Source organism: Cylas formicarius, unplaced genomic scaffold (assembly GCF_029955315.1).
Source record: "Cylas formicarius isolate icCylForm1 unplaced genomic scaffold, icCylForm1.1 PGA_scaffold_1__22_contigs__length_36826433, whole genome shotgun sequence".
Classification (NCBI taxonomy): Eukaryota; Metazoa; Arthropoda; class Insecta; order Coleoptera; family Brentidae; genus Cylas; species Cylas formicarius.
Window position 1 is genome coordinate 8,261,426 of NW_026844264.1, and position 22,980 is coordinate 8,284,405.

General features: G+C 33.7%; 1 protein-coding gene across 1 annotated transcript in view; it reads right to left on the reverse strand.

The window, feature by feature from the left end:
• The window catches only part of LOC132696139 (four and a half LIM domains protein 2), a 43,009-nt gene extending 20,029 nt beyond the window's left edge, over positions 1-22,980 (reverse strand). The window contains exons 1-3 of the mRNA XM_060660786.1: positions 22,685-22,980; positions 15,328-15,517; positions 2,396-2,570 (exon numbers count right to left, since the gene is read on the reverse strand). Of these exons, the coding sequence (XP_060516769.1) occupies positions 2,396-2,570; positions 15,328-15,517; positions 22,685-22,839 (520 nt within the window). The 5' untranslated portion in view covers positions 22,840-22,980. The remainder of the gene's footprint in view (positions 1-2,395; positions 2,571-15,327; positions 15,518-22,684) is intronic.

Genomic DNA, 22,980 nt, shown 5'->3' on the forward strand with positions numbered 1-22,980 from the left:
GTGAAACCGATAAATAATGCGAGTCAAAAATAAACATTCCAAACACCCAAAACGAAATATGGGAAAATATGGACCACTTAAAGCTAAGTGCGCCGACATATATTATAATTATAATTTTATTTTTCTCACTGGGTAGAGTAGCGTACAAAAAATACATAAAAAAGATTTATGTGCAGAAAAGGATATATTTTACAAAGGACTTCGGTTTTAGTAACGAATACCAAATATCATAAATATTTTTTTGCATGTATCATGGAAGCAATTTGCTTATTTTGAAACTCGTTTATTAATTACTGTTTCTGATTCTTAAAGACAAACGTTTTTTACATAACCTTTCTTCTTTCTTATTCTTCTTCTTTCTCTGCTTATCCGTTAATAGATGTTTGCGACCACGTTTTCCATAGCTTGTCTATTTCTGACTGTGTGAATCAATGCCTGAATGTTACATATGCTGTTTCACGTTCCTCGGCCATGACATTTTCTTTCATCCTAGTCCTGTTCTACCCTCGATCTTGCCCTTAATAATCAGTTGCAGAAATTGATATTTATGATTGCGCATTACGCGACCCAGGTATGCAGTCTTTCTTTTTTTGCAATGGGAGTTCGCGAACTTTGTTAATAAGCCTGAGAATTCGTTTTTCGTTCTGGCTGTCCATGCTTCCAATTTGTTTATGGCTTTCACTCCGTGCGTCGTACACCTTCTTATTACCCTTATTTTATATACAACCAAACTTATATGGCATTACCCAATAATTTCAAGAAATACAATTTAATTTGTTAAAAGTCAAGCAGCTTTTCCAAAGCAAGTTCATTATCAAAATAATTGAAAATTATTTCAATTCTCTTAATAATAGAACAATTAATAGAACGTGTAGATTTCTATAAAAACATGTTTTCAGAAAATAACGATTTAAGAATTAATAAAATAATTCAAGAAATAATGCTTTAATAATACGTCCAGTAAAGATACAAGCAGGAATTGGACGATGAATGCCATAAAGTTGCTAATATTTTCTTGAGAAACATTTGCCCATTCCTTCAAATCCACTTGTATAAAGTTGCTCTATATTGCCAGAGTCATTTTGACGGGCTCTAATTCTTCTTTTCTTCTTATCTCATAAGTGCTCTATTTGATTAAGATCCGGTGAGCGAGAAGGCCATTCTAAAATTGCACTTTCCGTTTCCACCCAGAGCCGGACCATAGGTTGCAAAACTAAATCAACATACGTTTGAGCTGTTTGTGTCTGCCGAATGCTAATCAAAGGAGATGTCTCCTCCTTTCAAAATGCGAATTCGTCGGTCATTGAATCGTAGGCCGTTTTTCGTCTCTTCCGAATATAAGACATTTTCTCAATCTTCAATAGTCCAGTTCCTGCTCCAAATATCAATTTAAACTGACAGTTATATTTTGCCTTTACTGCGTTCTATTGAATATTTTCCAAGCGCGAAGTCTTCTGATATTTTCCGCCGTGGTCTATTCTTCAGAGTTCTCAATGCCAAAAACCTTGAATTGTAGCTTTTAAGGCCCTTGCGAAACCCCTACCGTTCTTGCAACCTGCAAACTGCGTTTCTCATGACTTACTGCTGGAAAAACTGAGCAAATATGGTGTACGAGGACTTTCATTCCATTCAAGGGTGGATAGGGGCGTGCCCCCAGTGAAACAGAGCTCTGTTTTCGGTCCGCTGCTGTTTACTGTCTACATTAACGATCTACGTCATTGTCCCGTAATAAAAGCATTTTTTATGCAGACGATACGTCAATTATTAACTGTGGTCCAAACAGGCAAGCTTTAATAGAAAAAATAAACGAAGTAGGAGATAGGGCAGGGTAATTGTTCTCTAACAACGCTATTAGATTAAATACAGCACCTTGTGCTCTCAACAAATAATATCTTGGCGATGGGTGCCAGTGTAAAATTTTTGGATTAAACTGGATGATAGTTTGGCCTCGGATCAGCGTATTAATTTTTTGGGTAAAACACTACTATCTAATATTCTTATAGTGTGTGAATTAAACAAAACATTAATAATACATTATTTTGTCTTTCACCTAATGCTGTCGTCTCATGTAGGTTATCTAGAGTACAATCTTTCAAAGATTAAAAGGCATACCACTGAACTGCTGAACTCCTTTTATCATGATTATGCTACGCGAAAAAGTATCAAATGTTAAAACACTGAATAATAAAAAAAATAAACCATTATGACGAAATTGCCACCTTTATTAATTATTAATTATTATTTAAGTAAATGTTAGGTGTAATTTAAGAAAAACTAGATCTACATTCTAAATAAATGAATTTACGTTTTAAGCATTTTCTTATGCTTGAAATTTATATCATTTAATTTAACGGATAGCCGGTAAAAATATTGTGAAAGATCTCGTCTAGCTTACCCGCCCTGAAGATCTCGTGGCAGCCATCGCATCTGGACGCGAATTGCTCGTCGTAGCAGCGTCCGCAGTAGATACGATCACCCTTTGATCCAAATTGCTTGTCCACCAACGAATCTCCACAAGTTGTACACAAAAAACACGCCTCGTGCCAATGCTTGTCTTTGTAGGACAGATCCTAAAAATAAATAAATGTTAAATGTTCATAGATTTTGAATAATTTGAAAGTTTCGTCATTTATAAACCTAGCCAGGGCAAGAATAACTAGCAATCGTTATAGAAGGTATAAGGACGATATATGTTAAGTACGAAAGTTTACAAATATAACCATTTGGAACGGTTACGTTACTTTAATTGCTAACTGAGATCGAAAGTATAAATCGAGTCCTAATCATCGATAAAAGTCATTGAAGATACATTTTCCTACTCTCCACTCTAAAATAACCTACTGTTCACCGATCAAGCTTGCGTCATTCAAAGCCATTTTAATTTATTTATCGTTTATTAATATAACAACGATCTTTAGAGGGTAATGCGTTCTTAATGCTACAAACAGAACACCTAGTGAAAGAAAAAGAAATAGATAAAACAAACAAAATAAAATAAAAGAAGATGTTCGCAATAATAAAAACAAACAAAAAAAAAATCATTCAATTATAAGAAACGACTTAAGTTTTCGAAATCAAGTTATCAATGTGAATTTTATGAAGCGACTATTAGTTAGTCTAATTTGAGCTAAATTAGATTTAAGGTATTTTGGAAAACAGTCACTAATAGTTAAACTCTGGGGAAATATAGCTTATAAAGCAATTTTTTTTGTATTTAATAAGAATTTAATAATAGTCTTTTGCAATAATATCAAAATAATGTATACCACAGACAACAACGTCTCTAGGAGATCATCACCATGCTTAGAATGTATATCATTCCGAGTTGTTGTGCAAAAATACACCCAAAAACTGACGATCGTAGAAAAAATAGTACGATCCGCTCGAGCCAAATGAAATTCGTGATTAAAAAGGAGTTTATAAATCCTACGGCATAATATACTATTTTGATAATGCGCTTAATGACGTGTACTCGTACAGAAAAGTCCGCTAAAATATAATAACAATATTGCTTATGAACACGCTATCGCGACCTTTGTGAAAACAAAAATATCCATTAATCGACAAAACATGTCTGTTTATTTGATGAAATTTCAACATATTCGGTTGTTTTTTGAAATCCTAATCCTAATAGCGTACATTTGAGCTTTGTTCTAGCATTATCAAGAACTCAGTTGTTAGTACTTATTTGGCCTTTGTTGCGCACATTTTGTTTATTCACGTGGTATGATAAAACAAAAATTTTCAATTATAGCTGCATTTTTGTGCCATGTTTACTTTAGCTTAAGTGGAAGGTATTTAAAAAAATAATCATCGAATTAAGCGCGTTTGTATAGCGCAAAGCACGTTCGGAATTTAAAACATAAACATTAGCTACAACATAATATATATTTATAATTTGCTGTGTGCTGTGTACGGCTTAACACCTGATTTATGAACAAAATAAGCAATCGTCTATTTATAGCAACGTTCCGGCGTTAACACAGACTGCTGTTTTCTGTCCCCTGTGATTATAAATATAATATACAAGTTACTCGCATAATGCAGGTTGCCAAAAATTCGTTATATTATGCAAAATACAACCGAATTAAAATGTTACAGATATTTGGTAATCATTAATAATAACAACAAATGCTCGTTTTCAATTAGTCAAGATTAAAGAGGCCAAATATGAAATGTACTATGTGTTCGCACGAAATAACGTATTTTTGTAATAAAACAGGGTGAAAAATTAAAAATCAAAATCAATTTTAAAAAAATGGAAATATCTAATTAAATTTTTTTAAAGATTTTTTAGCAATAACATTGTTTAAGGGTGCAATTGTAAACATTTTAAAACAACTGAATATCTCTAACCTCTTATAACAGTTATGCATTATGTATTTGTAGACTCCCAATCTTGCCCATGTCAAGGCAGGGCACTCGGTGAGCAGATGATACGGGGTCTCCTCCCCTTCTAAAAGGGGTTTGACAAAGAGTTAACCAAACTTTTTAGGAGAATTGATAGACCCGAAGATATTTTCTTAATTGACCTGTGACTAAAAAGTCGACATTTTTTTCTATTAATAATTTACAAAAAATATATACAAACTATATGCCCACCATGTTTCGCTAATCCTCCTTCAAACACATACATTTGTGTTCTATAGAATAATTAAAATGTTATTGGTATATACTACTGAATTTCTGAATTTTAAAGGGTTTGTACAATAGCGGGATATTTTTTTTTTTTGGGCAAAAACGATGTAATGCTTAAAGATTTTTCGCCAAAAAATATACTCTTGTTTATAGAAAAAAAAATTACTTGTTTTGGAGTTATTTAATGTTTCAACAAGTACGGCTGAGATAATGTATTACTTGAGCAATTGGTTTAGAAATAATTGCTAAATAAAAATATTGTAAATTAGTTTGAAGGGAAATTGGGGGACATTGGGACAAATGTTTATTAACCACGCGGTTACTTTTCAATATTCTATGAACGAAACGAAGTATAAGTATCTCAGATGTATATTACTGTCACTATGCTAAATAGCCGGCTTTTTTTGTTTTTGGAGTATCGCCAATGCTTAATTACAGTTGAGTGGCACTTCTTGCAAGACTGAACGGTTTTATTTTTGTTATTTTTCCTGTGGAAGTAAATAAAAAAATATTTTTGCGTTGCTGAAAGCATCCCAAGTTCACTTGTTCCAGTTGGAGGCAAACCAGTATAAATACGCCAATTACCACAAAACATACTTAAAATAAAACAATGCAATAAAACAATAAATACCAACGCACTAATAACATCTATCCAAAAACGAAAACTGTTAACGGTAATACAGTGAACGCTCTATATAAGCAATTCATTTAAACCAATAGGGGGAACCACAGTGTCAAAAAAAAATTTTTTTTGTTGTTCTATGTAACAAATATAAGCACTTAAAAATTATTTTATTTAAATCCTCTTTGAAACGCGCTATCATTGGCTGCTGCGTGAAAGTTTTAAAAATCTAATAATTTACCTTTAGTTTATGGAGAAATCTTACACTCAAACCACCGAAAGTTTTTCTTTTGATGAGGTTCGCGTTGTTAAAGCTAAAAGGTATGTTCATAAAAAAATTAGCCACTAGTTTTAAACCAATATAATATTGTAATCAGCTTAAAGTTTTTTAGTTTTTAAAATTCAGATGGTAGATGAAATAAAATGTAAATTATTCAACAAAAAAAACACAAAAATGATTTTTTTTAAACTACTGGAAACGTAAATACTGATTTTAAAGTTTATTGGCACTGATAACTTAGTGTTCCTTATTTTATATACACCAGGAAGCTATTCCTATGGAGACTGCAATAGAATGGGTGCAAGTTCGAAGAGTTAAAAATGTTTTCAAGGTAAAGGCTAAAATTACAACTGAAAATAATGTTAATAAAAAACTACGCCTTTTATTTTCTTTTAGACGAATAAAAAGTTTACTTGGCATTTTACGGGTTGTACCCAAACACGATGGCACGATTTGTAATATTGTTTTTTTGTTGCTTCCATTATTATCATGTAAAGCACACTAAGCACAAATACAAAATGTCGTGGACTAAAAAAAAACTCATTTTACAAGAGCCAAAAATAAACGTAAATAATATAATTGAGAATAACACATGTCGCCGTATTGATCGAAAAGCAGCGGTATGACGTCACGATCATTCCCGAGAGTTTAGAATAGTTTAAAAGGGTGTCACAACGTGAATTATTTATTGCAACCTAAATATTGGGTTTTGAGTTTTGATATATGATATCGGTTATAAAATATTGCAATAAAGGAGTTTCTTATTGGGAAAAGTTGTTTATAGAGAATAGGGGATTGTAATATATTATTATAAAAAAGTTTCTTATTGGAAAAAGTTGTTTATAGAGAACAAGGGATTATAAAAATATTTACAGTGTGAAAAATATTTTTACTTATTTCTTTTAGTAACTAAACGGTTAAATAAATAAATAAATTCAGTTTGATTTTGCAAAAGAAAACATTTTACTATTAATTATATTTAAAAAAAAATAAACAATTAAATTTTAATAAATCCTTGGTTTCTCTTATTCTTTGTAACAAAAGAACTTCGTTGCAAGGATACGTCATTTTCTCTTGCCCATTCTATTATCAAGTTAAATGAATTTACAATATCACTGATGTTTTTATTGGAGTCATCACACAAGAGTTTCACTTTCTACTTCAAGATTTTTTTCAAGGTTAAATTCCACTTGCCCACTCCATATTTTCAGCTAAATTAAAATCATTAAATATCGAATTATACAATATTGCCAAGGGAATATCATCTTCTTCTGAAAAGGAATGTTGTATTGAATCTCATCACTCGACGAAAAGAGATGTTGAAATGATTTTTTTATAAATGCTTTTTATAAATGCTTAGACCACTAAATAAACATCTGTCAAATTTATATTTTGCAGTGCTGAAACTATTCCATCTTGTGCAGCTCAGGCTGCAAGACATACAAGTAGATGTTTGCGAGAGCGTTGTTTTAGTGACTTTATCACATTTTGATCTAGTAGTTGCAATAATGGTGTGTTATTAGTGGGAAAAACATAACTTTGAAATTTGGGTTACCAGTAAATTTATTCTCAGACCAAGTTGCATTATCTATTAAGAGAACTGAAGGTATGAATACATCATTATACCAGTCGCTAAAATGTGTATAAGTTTGGCAAGCATTTTTGGATGATTTGCAATATACTGGCTAATTCACATCTTTGAAGAAACGAGGAGATTTCAATTTTCCTGTGACCAAAAAATCTATTTTATTTTTTTTTATTATTTGCTTGTATAGAGGTTGCTTATAGAACGTTCACTGTAATAACAAAAAGATAATAATAAACACACAGTTACATCATTATCAAAAGTCACTCATGCGCAGTATAAACACAATTGATAAATTGGTGACCTGACCATCAGATTGGCTTAAAATTATAAAAATAGGTCTGCATTGTGTGAATTATAGAGTAGAATTAAAAAAGGGATTCTCTCAATTGGGGACGGACAAGTTATAGAATTATTAACCAGTTTATACAGCGTGGCGACAGATAAACAGACCCTTTTAACGTTCAAAGACTCCATAACAAACCGTTAGAGCAACAAAAGTTAGATCCGTGTAACTAAGAGTGAAAATATTTTAAGCATTTATGTTAAACACTCTCCAAATTGATTTTCATAGATAGGTTGTCAGATGAATACTCCAGTTTCCTCCTGATAAACGTTGCGTATCTAAATAAGTTTAAGGGTAGATATGTGATAGATCTCGCCAGTAATTTTTCTAAACGCATCGCACCTCTGCAGAAGGCTCACCAATGAGTGTATAGTCGAAAAATATATTATTTCGTTAAAGAGACGTAACTTAGCCGCAATAGGAACATTAGGTTTCAGAGGTTTCACAGAGTACCACTGACTTACCACAAGCAAACCTTTTGTAATTATTTGCAATCATTCTGTACGTAAAGGACCCAAATTCGACTTCAGTCATAGCAACAAAATTTTAGAATTCGACAAAGAGTTGCCTGCTGTAGTGATACAATTCTGTTAAAAGAAAAAATCATTCGAAAGATTAGTAATATTCTGCAACTTGCGCAGTAATATATGGTGATCGGTTTTTGTCCAAAAATTTCTAACGTATACGGAGTAATATAGTCCGGTTAGGTAACTTTCTTTTTATCAAGTCCTTACACCCATGGGTTTTGCCTGTTGAAAATGGCGTGCCAAAGGAAAAAGCACCCTGGTGGAATATTCGAAAATGTGAAAGAATTTTATGACTGAAGCGGTCAGGCCTATTGGTCACCCACAAGTACAAATAGAATTCGACAGATCCAGAATCAAAGACACCGAAATTGAGTTGAACCGGACACAATCTCCGATTTTCTTTCTCAATTCTTTTCGGCAATAGCCTATACGAATCGATAATATAAACCGTCAAATTATTTATAACTGTGACCGAAAAAGCTGGGCGAGAGACACAAACAACATGAGACCCAAGGATCCACTCATCTCGCGCTAGACGATTTTAATAAAATATTCGTTAAAATGCTCACAAAATCCTTGACCAATTAGCCGTATATGGGAATAAGGTAAATTTTTATAGTCAACAGCGGTGTGGGTTTCGCGTTACGTCGCTATAGTCAAGGTCCGTGCAACAGCATTGTGTTTGCAGATGTGACGTCATTTTTAATTTTTAAAAAGGCGAATATCTTTTTTTTACACCGAGACTTTTGTAAATTTCCGAAGCGTGGGAAGATGATGTACACAGCGGAGTCACGAAACAAACGCGTATAAACGATGTTAATTACTCAAGTAGCATTTTTCAGATTTACGACCACATTTTTACGTTGCATTTGCGTTACTTTTCTGTAAAGTAAGTGGTAATATCGATTTATACGTTAATGATAACTTAATAGACGTGCTTTAGGAGAACATTATAATAATATGGAAGTCATGGACCAACCAATTTTTGATCGAAAAAATGCTGGTATCGTCGCCCGGATTTGGTAAAAATTTCTTGTCCATCGGTTATGGTATAATTTAGTGGCCATGAAGTTACACTAATTTTGGCAGAACTTAAAACCATAACCTTATTTGTACCTCACATTTTTATTTCATGAGTTACCTGTGAGCGTTGGAATGTGATATTTTACCGATATTGGATAAAAAATAGGTTCCGTTCAAAACTGCATTCGGCCAAGTCTTGAATATTGAGGGAAATGTCATACTGGATGCAACTCAAGTAAAGGTTGATAACTCAATGTTTTCACGCGTATCTAAATAAAGTCGGCTTAATTCAGGCTTTTCGTCAAGAGAAAAAATTGGACAAAGGAAAATCCAAGTACAAAGTTTCATTTAGAATGGTTTGCACAATGCAAAGGCAACCGGATACATCCTCGCACGTTTTTCTGACGCTTTTTTTGTTTTCAAACTTCGTCGAATTTGGGTTACCAAAACATGGATATAATCATAGCTGCTTACTTCATGTGTGTATATATATATATATATATATATATATATATATATATATATATATATATATATATATATATATACATATATATATATATATATATATATATACATCAAGGGGGTTACTGACAAAATCGGCCGAATATTACGGAAAAACGACATCTCAACGGCATACAAACCTGACCATACCATCGGAGCAATACTAAGAAACCCAAAACAAAAAATTACTCTGGAAAACCAAGGAGTATACAGTGTAGCATGCGGATCGTGCAGCCTGACGTATGTGGGACAGACCAACAGAAGGATTTCAGCCAGACTCGAGGAACATCGTTTAGCCATAAGAAACAAACAAACAACATCTGCTTTGTTTCAGCACCAACATCAGACAGGCCATAAAATTGATTTCGGCACTTGCAAACAAATAGCTAATATTCCTGATTTTAGGACTAGGATTATACGAGAGGCCATCGAAATAGAAAAGTCCGGACACCTCAATACGAGAGACGACGCTCTGCATTTATCCAACACGTGGAGAACGATAATCAAACAGCAGAGCGATGCGCAGCAGCCAACGGGAACATCGCAACTACGATCGGGCGAAATTAACAACGCGACAATTCAGGGGGCGGAGCCACCTCCCCCCACGCATAAGCAGCACCGTTACCATCTCCGGCGCAGAGTATAAATACCGCACGCACCGCCGATAACCTCCCAGTGTTCGAAGTGTTTTCGGAACGCGAGCATTGAAGATGCCAAGTGAGATTTTGGCGAAACGTCTGCAGGATTCCAGTCGGATGCAAGATTTGCAGGATTCCAGTCGGATGCAGGATTCCAGTCGGAGTTCAACGAGCGAACGGATGATATCCCGGAATATAGTGTCATCATATATATATATATATATATATATATATATATATATATATATATATATATATATATATATATATATATATATATATATATATATATATATATATATATATATTCTCACGTATTGATTCACGGATGGAAAAATGTGATGACACTATATTCCGGGATATCATCCGTTCGCTCGTTGAACTCCGATTAGAATCCTGCAGACGTTTCGCCAAAATCTCACTTGGCATCTTCAATGCTCGCGCTCCGAGTGTTCGAAGTGTTTTCGGAGCGCGAGCATTGAAGATGCCAAGTGAGATTTTGGCGAAACGTCTGCAGGATTCCAGTCGGATGCAGGATTCCAGTCGGAGTTCAACGAGCGAACGGATGATATCTCGGAATATAGTGTCATCATATATATTTATATATACATGAAGTAAGCAGCTATGAATATATCTATATATATATATATATATATATATATATATATATATATATATATATATATATATATATATATATATATATATATATATATATATATATATATATATATATATATATATATATATATATATATATATATATACAGTGGGGTTCCTACAGCTTCTGCGGCATCCCACATTTCGACCTCCATTTATCTTCATTCATCTTCTTTAATTGCTCTGTCCTTCATTATATTTCTTATACCATCGTTCCATGAGATTTTAGTATTTTTTTTGGCTCATCGTTCGTTCTCTGTTCTTCTTCATATTTCTTCATTCCTGAAGTGTTCTACTCTCGACACTTGGCATGCTCTTCTCAAGAAACCCATTTCTACTGTGTCGATAACTTGCTTGTCGTTCTTCGTCGTTTGCCAGCATTCTGCGCCGTCCGTTAAGATGGGTTCCACAACTGCTTCATATATTCTAATTTTCGTACATGTTTTAATATCGTTGGACCACAGCAAGGAATTAAGCGTTTGAGTTGCTCTTCTTGTAATTTGTAGCTCTTTTTATTCTCCTAATATACGACGACGAAACTATCTATACAAATAATAGAAATACTATAATATAATCTATCCTTAAACAGTGCAAAGAAACCCAGTTTTCCTTTTGATTGTTGTTGTAAACCTTAACTTTTGCGTTGTTAGAATTGGTCTAGGAAAAACATGTTTTTCTGGTGTGGTCACGTTGTTATTTAAGATTTAAAGTTTTCTTGTAGATCTGATAATCATGATTGGTTTAGATTCTAAGGAAACACCTTTTTTGAATGACACCGAAAAAAATTATAATTACTCAAGAGGAAACGACAAACTAACCAAAAGAAAAATTCCCAATAAGAAGGTCTCTTTTAATACGTCTGGCTGATGTGAATATTATGACATTAAATTCCCATGATCAATTCGAAGTCAATTATAGGGTCAAACTCAAATAATAATCACGTGAGAAGCACCAATTTTGACGTTACTTTGACGTATAAACACACCCGGTTTGGTCGCATAGGGATAATGATTATATGAATTTGTACGTCAAATATTGTTCCTGCGGCATTTTTAACAAACAGCTAACATTGGTGCTTTTAGCAGTTCACAGTATAAAATATCTGTGACGTGTGAACATCTAGGGTTGTTCAAATAGTAGTAATTCAAATTACTCGAGGTTGACATTATGGTAGCCATAGGAATTCTGCTAAATGTGAAGTTGCAGATGTTTTTTTTTTTGGTGGGGGGAATTATTTTTATTTTTTACTACTTGGACTAAAATCCAAATACGTTTCGTAAAAATATTTATTTTTGCAAAATAAATATAAAACATACCTTTTGAATTGTTTTGTTTTTTTTCCGTTTGCCCTGATCATATTGGTCAGTCAAATTTGTTTGATAATTTAATTAGGTTCCTTATAAACCCTAATAAGAAATTATTACATATTAAGTTGATTTGCTAACTAACCAAAATTAATCATTTGGGTGTATTAAGATCGCCAAAAAAAGTAAAAACATGTTACCTACGATTTTTGGTAAAGCATTTGTTACGTCAATCGTAAGCATAAAATTAGGTAATTAACTGCACCATATGACGTCGGCTGCCGACGCCGAGTCACCTATGACGACGTCAGCACACATCAAAATGCCTATTGGATAGTGCGAGCAATGGAAACAAAAACCTATATAATAAAGAAAAGATGGCCGGGATGGTCTAGGAGAAATTGTAAAGTTTTGACGAGTTGCCAAGGAACGCATTACTAATTTCATTATTGCCGCGAAATTCCTTTTAGCCGGGATTGTAAACATTCTTTTTTTTATTACTTTCAACAAAAGTAAGCCCGACTCAAACAAACATAGGATAACGTATTGGGAAAACGAAAATCTTTCGAGAAGGTTACCGATTCTTGATATTAGAGAATGACGTTCTCCAAAGAATTGATGTTCTGTCTGTGTCTTATTGTGTTATTTTACTAGTAAGTGCCCGTAACAGTACCAAAACAATTGTAAAAGTAAATTAGAAAAAAAATGTTAGGTCACTACGAGATTTGTTTAACAAGAATTAGATCTTTTTTTATTACACTAATAAAGTTCCACTTTAAATATTAGGTATATTATGAAAATAAGTTTGATAAACGTAATTTTAGTAATATTATTTGCACGAGCGAAGCGAGTACTTAATAAGGAAGTGACTGAAGAAGTTTATCAACTTTTTCTACGACTATTGGTTTTTAGCTACATTATTGCAAAACTACCTGAATAAATGTAAATATGACATGTGACGTGACTGTCAGATTTGACAAATGTTAAGGTACATGTATATGATCATAACAAAAAACAACGCCCAGCAAGAACACCTTTGTGTAGATGAACAACAATTAGAGCGGATTGCAAAATATTATTATTTGTGTGCAAATATCACCTCTACTGTCGAATACTGTTCCGAAATCAAGATCCGCATAGAGAAAGCACGTGCAGCATTTGTCAAAATGAAAAAGATGCTCTGTAGCCGCGACCTGAGCCTAGATCTTAGAGTATGCATGCTGAGGTGCTATGTATGCCCAGTGCTGTACTATAGCGTAGAAACATGGACCTTTAAATATCGTGGATGGAGCACACGACCAACGTAGAAGTGCTTAATCAGGATGAACAAAGAGTTAAAGAAGTGAAAAGGAGAAAGATCTTCTATCTGGATCACATAATTCGGGGTTCAAAGTATGAGCTACGTCACTTGATAATCCAGGGAAAGAAGATTAATTGGAAGAAGAAGAATATCCTGGCTGCGGAATCTTTTCAGAGCAGTGGTTTCCATGGTCAGCATTGCCATGATGTTAGCAAACATGGAGAAGCAGCATGAAAAAGAAGAAGGTACCATTGCTAAAACCTACCGAACAATCCGAAACCGATGGGAAAGTGGTTCGTGGCCGTGGTGTAAGAAGCTGAAATTTTATAGAAACCCTTTCCACATGCTTGGTCCGTGCATAATTGAGAAGTAGGATGTAAAAATTTTCACCTATCAGGTTTAAGAACTTAAGCACATTGAATTTCATTTTGATGCTAACACTTAGGTGCTTTAGTGATTTTATAACCTATAGAGGTGCTAGAAATGTAAATTTAAAAAATATTGTGGTATTTCAATATATTGAATGACATTTGTACTGAGATTTGTTAGGCAGTCCCTTTGCATTTTTAAATTTAAATATGGGCATACCATGACAGTTTGTGATTTCAAGGCAAAGTTGTTTAAATACCACGATTCCCTCAATTTTATAGTTTACATATAATTTAAATATTACATTAAGAACCAGAATATTATAAATAATAATTTGTCGCTATAAATACAAATAAATAAATTAGAATGTATATATATATATATATATATATATATATATATATATATATATATATATATATATATATATATATATATATATATATATATATATATATATATATATATATATATATATATATATATATATATATATATATATATATATATATATAATCAATAACTGTCACAAAGACAAACATGTAAAAACCTTTCGCTTCACATAAATAGTAAATATTTGCGGTCAGTAGTTAGTTGATGTTAACTTTATTCCTTTATTCTTGGAATGGCCGATTGGCAAACAACAACAGATGTTTCTTGGTTCAAAAAAGCCATATGGTGTATAGCAGGTATTTCCAAATCTTCATTCAAAACCTATTTTAAAAAATTTAATATTTTAACATTGTAGGTACAGTCTGTATGTGTTTGAAATGTGTGTGTAGATGTTTCAAGATAAATTAGTAATAAACAATAGTAAAATAGTAATTTTCACTAGGCGAATAACAAAAACTAAATCTCAAGTGTAAGTAATGTGCGATTTTTTAATCTTTAGGCGCCTTTTCTTTGACAATTTCCCATGCAAAATTACGGATTTGGCAAATAATAATAATAAATAAAGAATATAATTATAATTAACGAACTAAAACTTTACTAAAACTGCCTACTAGAATATTTACAGAGAAATAATAATAATAATATTAATAGGCAGGAGAGTCCCCCAAAATTCCTTGGTCCCCCCCGACCAAGGGATTTTAAAATTTCAATACCCGTATGCTTGAGTTGTTTTAAATCTCATTTTTGGTAGTAGAAATACTTTTTGGCGTTCATCAATAAACATGGCAACTGACATTCAGCAAATTTTTTGCATAAAAAGAAGGTAAGTGTAATGGGAAAATTTGTACGAAAATGTCATAGCCGCATGTTTTGCATACATTTTTAGTATATTATGGTAAACGGCATTTGAGTCACCAGTTAATTTGGCACGAGCGAATCGAGTGTTTTTGGGAACATTTTTTTGAAGTAACACGAATATATTCACTGACATGACCGTCAAAATTCATTCAAGAAAACGTTATTTACAGCTCCTATACTTTCCATTTTTTGGTAATTACATTAAAACCATTCAGTTTTATTATTTTTTGAGCGATTGTTCAGTATCCGAGAACTTTAAGTATATCAAGTTTTTTCTCACCTTGGAATCGATACCGATGATACGGCTACATTTCTCGCAGGCGTTCGCGAACACTGATTCGTAACATGATACGCAATATGGATGATCGTCCCGAAGGACGTACCTCTGACCCGTCAGACTTTCGTCGCATTGCCAACAGCAGAAGTGCTGCGCCTGCCAGTCCTTATTGGTGCTTTTGTTGTAATCGTTTCTGAAAATCGGCTGCGAACAAAAAATATATACATACTATGATTCGATGATCTTGTGAAAGAGGATGAAAATTTCATGTTCGACCTCTAGATCGTCACAATTGTCGCTAGATCATAGTTTCTCAACGTCAAAGGCTTAGCGTTAAAGTATGTGGAAGGTTGCAATGTGTAAAAAATAATTAACTCGGTTCAGGTCAATTTCTGACATATGCCTTTCGTAAGGAACATTGCGAATCATGCCTCATACAAATGTCGCTGATTTCGGAGATACAGGGCGCCCAATATTTTAATTTTATAGTATAAAAAAATTGCAGGTTTCTTTTACAATTACGAATTGAAACTTATTTGGACGTTGCTCCTAAAGGTTTTACCATATTACTTATATCTGTCGAGTTCTGGTTGAAACATGATGGAAATCTGAAATAATTTTCAATTTTTCGTAGAAAAGCCGTCTAACTCCGTCGGTTATATAGATTTTGAAAATTTTTAAAAAATACTGAAAAGATTAAAATCTACAGAGAGCATTAAAATGAACATTTAAGTCAAATGTTGAAATATCATAATATTTTTCTTTATAAGTCAACCTGTTTTTTTCTTTCAACTCAGTAGATAACCTGTTCTTGCTTCTCTGGGGACTTAACTAAAGGCAAATAAATGAATCTATTTCACGCTATAGAAATTTAACCTTCCACTGAAAATCTGGGGATATTTTCAAGTGCCCATAACTTTTTATTTCATATTTTTCAGTTTGAGTGCCGCTGTTGTATTTAGCAAGTCATTTGTTCTTTCAAAATTCGTACTTATGTCAGAAACTCCTTGCCTGATTAAACCAAATCCAGCGCTTTCGTATGTGTGAAAAGCAAAGTGGTTTCAGTAAAACGACTTCCTCCGTTTTTAAGTTAGTATTTTATAGTATAAATATTAAATTTATGTTGGTAATTGGTGACAAATGCTAACAAATAATTAAAAAATAATAAAAGAACAAGTATTAACAATTATTACAAGAACAAGAGATTGATCAAATGGCGAATTTTTTCCTCCTCATTTTTACGACATTCTTATTCTAATATAAGCTGTAATGAAGAGGTAGGGGTTTTTTTTCTTATTTGGGGGGAGGGAGGTTGAGAAACACCGGTCTATATATTAATGCAAAAAAAATTAACTAGCGATAAAATAAAAAAACGAAGCGACATTCGAACACAAAAAAATATTCTCTAATTAATAGAAAATACTAAATTAAAAACAATATTGAATTGAATGTTTGAGAAAAAACACACCAGAGCGATGCAGGTTGATATAAACGTAGGTCAGAAAATGATGAAATGATTTTTTTTTAATTTGTTGTTATCATTTGTAATGATAAAAGGGTTAACTAGGGATTAAAATTATGAACTGACTTTCCGGTGGGTATCTTAACGAATATTGTTGTCAAAAAGGGTACGCCACTGACTGTTTGTTATCAGCTCTGTATAAGGCACTAAAGATGTTAAAATATCCAGTTTGAGGACCTTGCATATATTTTTGGGTCCTTTGATATACAATACAAACTTAGTAATAAAACTTACACTAAAGAAAATGATGATAATGACCGCCACCAACTTAGGAGGACGTAAGGATTGGCGCACTCAATTACAAAACCCTTTTTTTTAATATATGGCGAATCGTATCTTTGAAATGAATTTCCAGAATTAGTTTTTTTTTTGTTCGTGACGTAACTTTAGCCGAGCGTTGTTGCATATTTTTTAAGACACCCTATATAAAATTACTAAATAAATTTCAATGAAGTCACGATATTCGGACATTTTAAGGAAACGGAAAAGAGAAAAAAAAATCAAACAGTTAAAATTTTAAAGATATTATAACAAAATAGGACATATGAAAAATGAATAAGGACAACTTGGGAACGAAACATACATATTTAACGTAAACTGCTATGCAATTTTCCCAGGCTAAACACTGTTTCTCAATATTGTTTAATCCGGAAAACGCCATAATACTACCGAGTTTTCCAAAGCCAAGGAAAAGTTGCCAAGCTTTTTATTTATTTTAATTTAATTATTTCCAAGTGGTTTACATTTAGCCGTTCCATACGTGCCAGAGCTGAGATTCGAGACGGTTACTTATTTTTGGCAGTGTGAGAAGTGTACCGGATTCGATCGGAATCCAATATACCCGCTGGTCAATCGAAGAAACGAAATAAATTAATATACTGATTTGATTTGTTAAAATTAATACCGGCTTGAAATTAATCAAATTAATTAAATAAACGTAAACTGAGATGATATAAGCGTTTATAAAATTTATTCGTATATCTGGTCAGCATTCGAATTAACAACGCATGCGCATTAGTCAATTCCGTTTATTATCGAACAGCTATCTACTTGGCAGATTTGGACGTTCAAAGCAGATTAGTAAGTGCTATAAACAGAAAAGAATTAGCAGGTGACAGCAAACATTAATAGTGCGTATTAGCAGACAACTAAACGAATAACACAAGATACAATATTCAGACAACACAATATAAAACACGCAGATTGTTTCACATTTGTTTTGCATGTATACCTTTGGTTTAGTCGGGGGTATGTGAGTGGCATGTTTGATGAAGTAATCGGACTGTATTTATCTTAGATACGCCACAAGTGGAAAGGTGCCTTTAGTTTGTGTTACTGACATATAAACAACAAGAAGGTTATCATACTCGTGTGGAGTTTGACGTAGGGTGCAAAAATATCGAAGAATTCGACAACCCGTGCGGTTAAAAATCAAAATCGCACCAGCGGATGCGATGGTTCTATTTTTATTAATGAGGTCAATATCCATATTTATTGTAAATGCGCGTGGTCATGGATCCTGCTCCAGAAACGTTATTTATCGGTGTTATGTTTCTTTCGAAATACAAATTGGCAAAAGATGTCGTGTTAGCGTTACGAAAGTGCAGTATCTTGGCAAAATACGATAAAATAAAGCGCCTGACACATCTTGCGCCTAACCACAGCAACTTTAGACGCGAGGCTGTCATGGATTTCTCGTAGAAGTTTGTCAACTACAATTATAATAAATGTTTGGAGACCATCGTTAAAATGTTGGATGATCTAGCAAAATACTTGAAAAAGTCTCAGCTCTCCAGCTGTTCAAATGTGATTACATTAATCATGATCGGTTTAAGTGCATTCCTCAATAGGGTTACTAACCAAAACTAATTCTTTGCTAAAATATAAACCAATAAAAGCGTGTTTTAGAAATAATGAGGTCATCTCTGTGCAAGAAGGTTTGGTTAGCAAGAATAAAAAGACGAAGTAACAAAATACATAGACGATTCATTCATCTGATAAGCAAGATGTAATATTCACTACAAAACGAAAATGATATCAGCAAACTATAGTCGATTGTCTGCGTCGAAAATTAAGCTAAAGAAAACCAATTTAGCCATGACACTGACACTCGAGAAAATGTTACTAGACATTTCTCATTCATTGATTTGAATAAGATCTTAGAAGCTCCATTTCTATACCCGTTAATGATGATTAATTGCATTAATCACGTGGATGCCATAATGCAATACTTGCTTTTCTAAAAAAACTACTCGATATACACCACGGTATTTGTGTGTAAAGGCAAAGAATTTTTTTATTGAATTCTGAATTTATACCATATTTTTTTTGCGACTACACCATCAGCTGCAACTCTTGATGTTCCTTTTTGGTAATTCAAGTAAGTATAAGTAAGTTCGTCCGAAATCACCTCTTGTCTACTAGGCTCATCTGTTCAAGCACAAAAATGAAAGGGAAGTTACTTCTTTCAAGCGCTCACCAGGGATGTGATGTACTACATCCCATTCGATCCAAAGATCTGGTATAATAGAAATCATTTAATATTTCTTTGGTTTTCCCAACTTGTGATAATAAGTTTCATTAGTTAATGAAAATAGTAAATTTTTTTTGAAAATGATATTTATTTTTTCACATGTTTACATAGCAAGAAACATTATCAATAAGTGTAATAACAATTGTACCAGTTGATTAAATACATACTTTATGAATGAATTGAAACAATTCGGAAAATATTGACGCAGTTCGCTAGTTTTATTAATTAGTAACGGACTTATTAATTTCTCTTTATTTCTTTATTTATGTACATAATATTTAGATTAAATACTTCAGAATCCTTAACCAAAGTTCGTATATTAATGTTGGTCTATTAGAGCTTGCTGTGGGCCAGTTGATCTCACGGCCGCAGCAAAGTGGTTCTTGGTTCGACTGTTACTCCTTAGTTCATTTGATCACCAATAGCAGTTGCTTTCTTATTGCATGATCCGTTAATAATCAAATGGAATGAACTAACCTAATTTATTCGGGCACAAGAACGAAACCGTGAGAGGGTAGTTACTTTTGTTAATGGCTAAGCTGTGTACTACATCCCATTCGATCCCAAGATTTGGTATAATAGACATTTACCACTCAGTATTTCTTGATTTTTACAAATAGTGATAATTGAAACTTGCGTTGTTCGTGCTTTGTGAAAGGTTTACTTTTTTGGAAATGAAATTTAGTTTTGCGGACGTTTACACAGCCAGAAACATTATCAATAAGTGCAATAACAGTTGTACCAGTTGTAATCAGTGTCACTCGTAAGATTAAATACATATTTCAAGTGAGAAGAGAAACAATTTGAAGAGAATTGAAAGAGTTTAATTGATTAGTAACGGGGTTGTTGATTTTTTCTGTATTTTTGATATTTAGATTAAATACTTCACGAGAATTCTACCATTTCCTGGAAGGCCTAGAGACAGGTTGGTCATTGCATAATTTACCAAAATTCGTATATTAATGTTGGTCTATTCGAGTTTTCAGTAGCCAGTTGACGTCACGGCAGCAGCAAAGTGGTTCTTGGTTCGATTCTTACTACATAGTTCATTTGATCACCAGTAGCAGCTGCTTTGTTATGGTGTGATGCGTTAATAATGAGCGTGTCTGAGTGTAATTTTTTCATAGCTTTATCAGACGTATAAATTTTATTCGGTTATTTTTAAAAGCGGGTAAAATTCGCTCCGGATGTCAAATTCCGTTCGCGCCAGTGTTATACGATTCTAATTTTATTTTCGTTTTCGCCGCGGGAGACTATAATATCACATTGCACCGAGTGACGCAAGCCACTGACGATTCGCACCGGACCTAATTTGTGAATGCGGCAACGCCGCTGATGTGCGATAAACAGGTCGGAGGAACTAGGGAAAAGCGGCGTGCTGGTTTTGAGATATTTAATTAATAAAATTAATTTAAACTATATATGTTAAAGTAAGGTGGTTCAACCATTTTGGCGACGATACTGATTACGTCATAGTTAACTAACGGAAGCATCGGTAACATGACAAAATGTTATTAGGGGTTACTCATTCATTAACTTCAATAATATCTAGACACCTTTAAGTGATCCCTTCTTAATTTAATTTTAATTTTGAATTGCATTTTCGCGTTTTTAAACTATGCAAAAAAACTTTTTTCATTTTCATCAAAATTTACAATTTACAAGAACCATATCTAAGAAGACGTAATCGAAAAAATTACGAAAAGAAACTTTTTAAGAATGCGTTTTCAAGCACCTTTAAAGAATGACATCCGTAATACCCGAACGCCAGAGAAAATGATTTTGTCTTCCAAAATTCTTAATAATTACTTGGCAGCCTGAAAATTCAGGGCGCGATATAATAGTGTCAACTATTTGTAGGTTTGCTAAGAAGAAGTAAACTATGATATCGACTACCAAACGATGATGATATCAGTAAACTATAGTCGATTTCGGGCGACGAAAACTAAATTACGTTCATCCATTTTGGCGACGATACTGATTACGTCATAACGAACCGAAGTAAACTTCGCTAACATGAGAAAATGTTATTAGGTCTTACTCGTTCATTGACTTAAATAAGATCTAGAAAATGCTTAAGTGATCTCTGTTTAATTTTTTTAAACTATACAATTAATTCGCTACGAAAATGAGTTTGTCTCCTAAAACACTTCTTTGACAATCTGGAAATTCAGCGCGAGATATTCAAATTCTCTTATTTGATTTATTTAATTAGTAGGGAACGAAGTTCTTTGTGTCTTTTGTTATTCTCAATAGAGTGACAGACTCAGGACATCCATTCCTAGGAGAATGTGTTTCCCTCCGGCTTTTTAAAGATATAACCATGCTTTAAAATCCGAAGGCTAAAAGTGACGCTCTTCAGTTTTTTCAAAACAACTCGAAAACCAAGATAAACAACCATTTCATTTATCATTTTTCTATCTTGGTCGAACCAGAAAGTCTTCTCCTTCAGTTTTTTCACAATGTTGCATACTATACTTTTTCTACGATCGTTACGATCGTTAGTTTTTGGGTACATTTTCGCAAAACAACACCAATACTGTCATATCAGTGAATGTAGAATTGACAAACGTCAACTAGCCAAATCCGTGTGGTAAAATCCCGGAAATGTCCGAAGTGGCTCGGATTCCTGGGAAACGAAACTGACGTGGTAAAGTGACGCTTCCTGCACGCTAGATCGGTGTATAATTAGGTATTTTACAGACGGGAGTAGAAAATAGTATATTATGCAACAAGTGACTCACGAGTTTATTTGACGCGAGCGGAGCGAGTTTTTAATAAACGAGTGAGTTTACCGAACGTGTTGCATACTATACTTTTTCTAGGACCGTTAGTTTAAGCAAAACAATACGAATACATTCACTGATATGACTGTCAGAATTGACAAACGTCAAAATTCAAAGAGTGAGAAATATCTCCGAAAACATCCGATTGTTCCCAAATCCGTGCGTTAAAATCTCAGAAATGTTCGAAGTGGCTCGGATTCATGGGAAACGAAACTGACGTGGTAAAGTGACGCTTCCCGCGCGTCTGATCGGTGTGTAATTAGTTATCTTACAGACGGGAGTAGAAAAAATGATTTACGTCATTAAGTTAGCAACAAAATTTTGTAAAACTTTGCTCATTTAAGTATCGCAAGGGTGAAAAAACAAGACCCTTTCCACTTGGGCTGCATCTGGTATATCATATATACGACTGAGATTTGTAGGCGCGGCGGAAGGTTCCCCGCTGGCTGTAGTGTTGCGCTACAAAGTCGGTTTAGAACGCGTTCGTCCGCGCCAACTTAAAAATGCCGTCACACATACCCCCTGGTTCCGTTGGTGCGTTGGTCCAACTCGGTGATGGTCACTTCGGTATTCCCCGAGTCGTTCTCCTCTCTGCGCTTGCTCACTTTTTTCACCTTTTTCGTTTTCTTCTCCGTGATTGTGAAATTGGTAGTGTATGCGTCGACGTCGCCCATTTTCCACGCGTCCCTTTTTCTCTTTTTCCGCTTTTTTTATCGGGAAAATCTGCCGAGGGTATACCAACCGCGCACCACCAACGGGCACCTATAACAACGATTCGCAACTGGGATTCTGTGAAATTGTGTGAAACTGTCCGG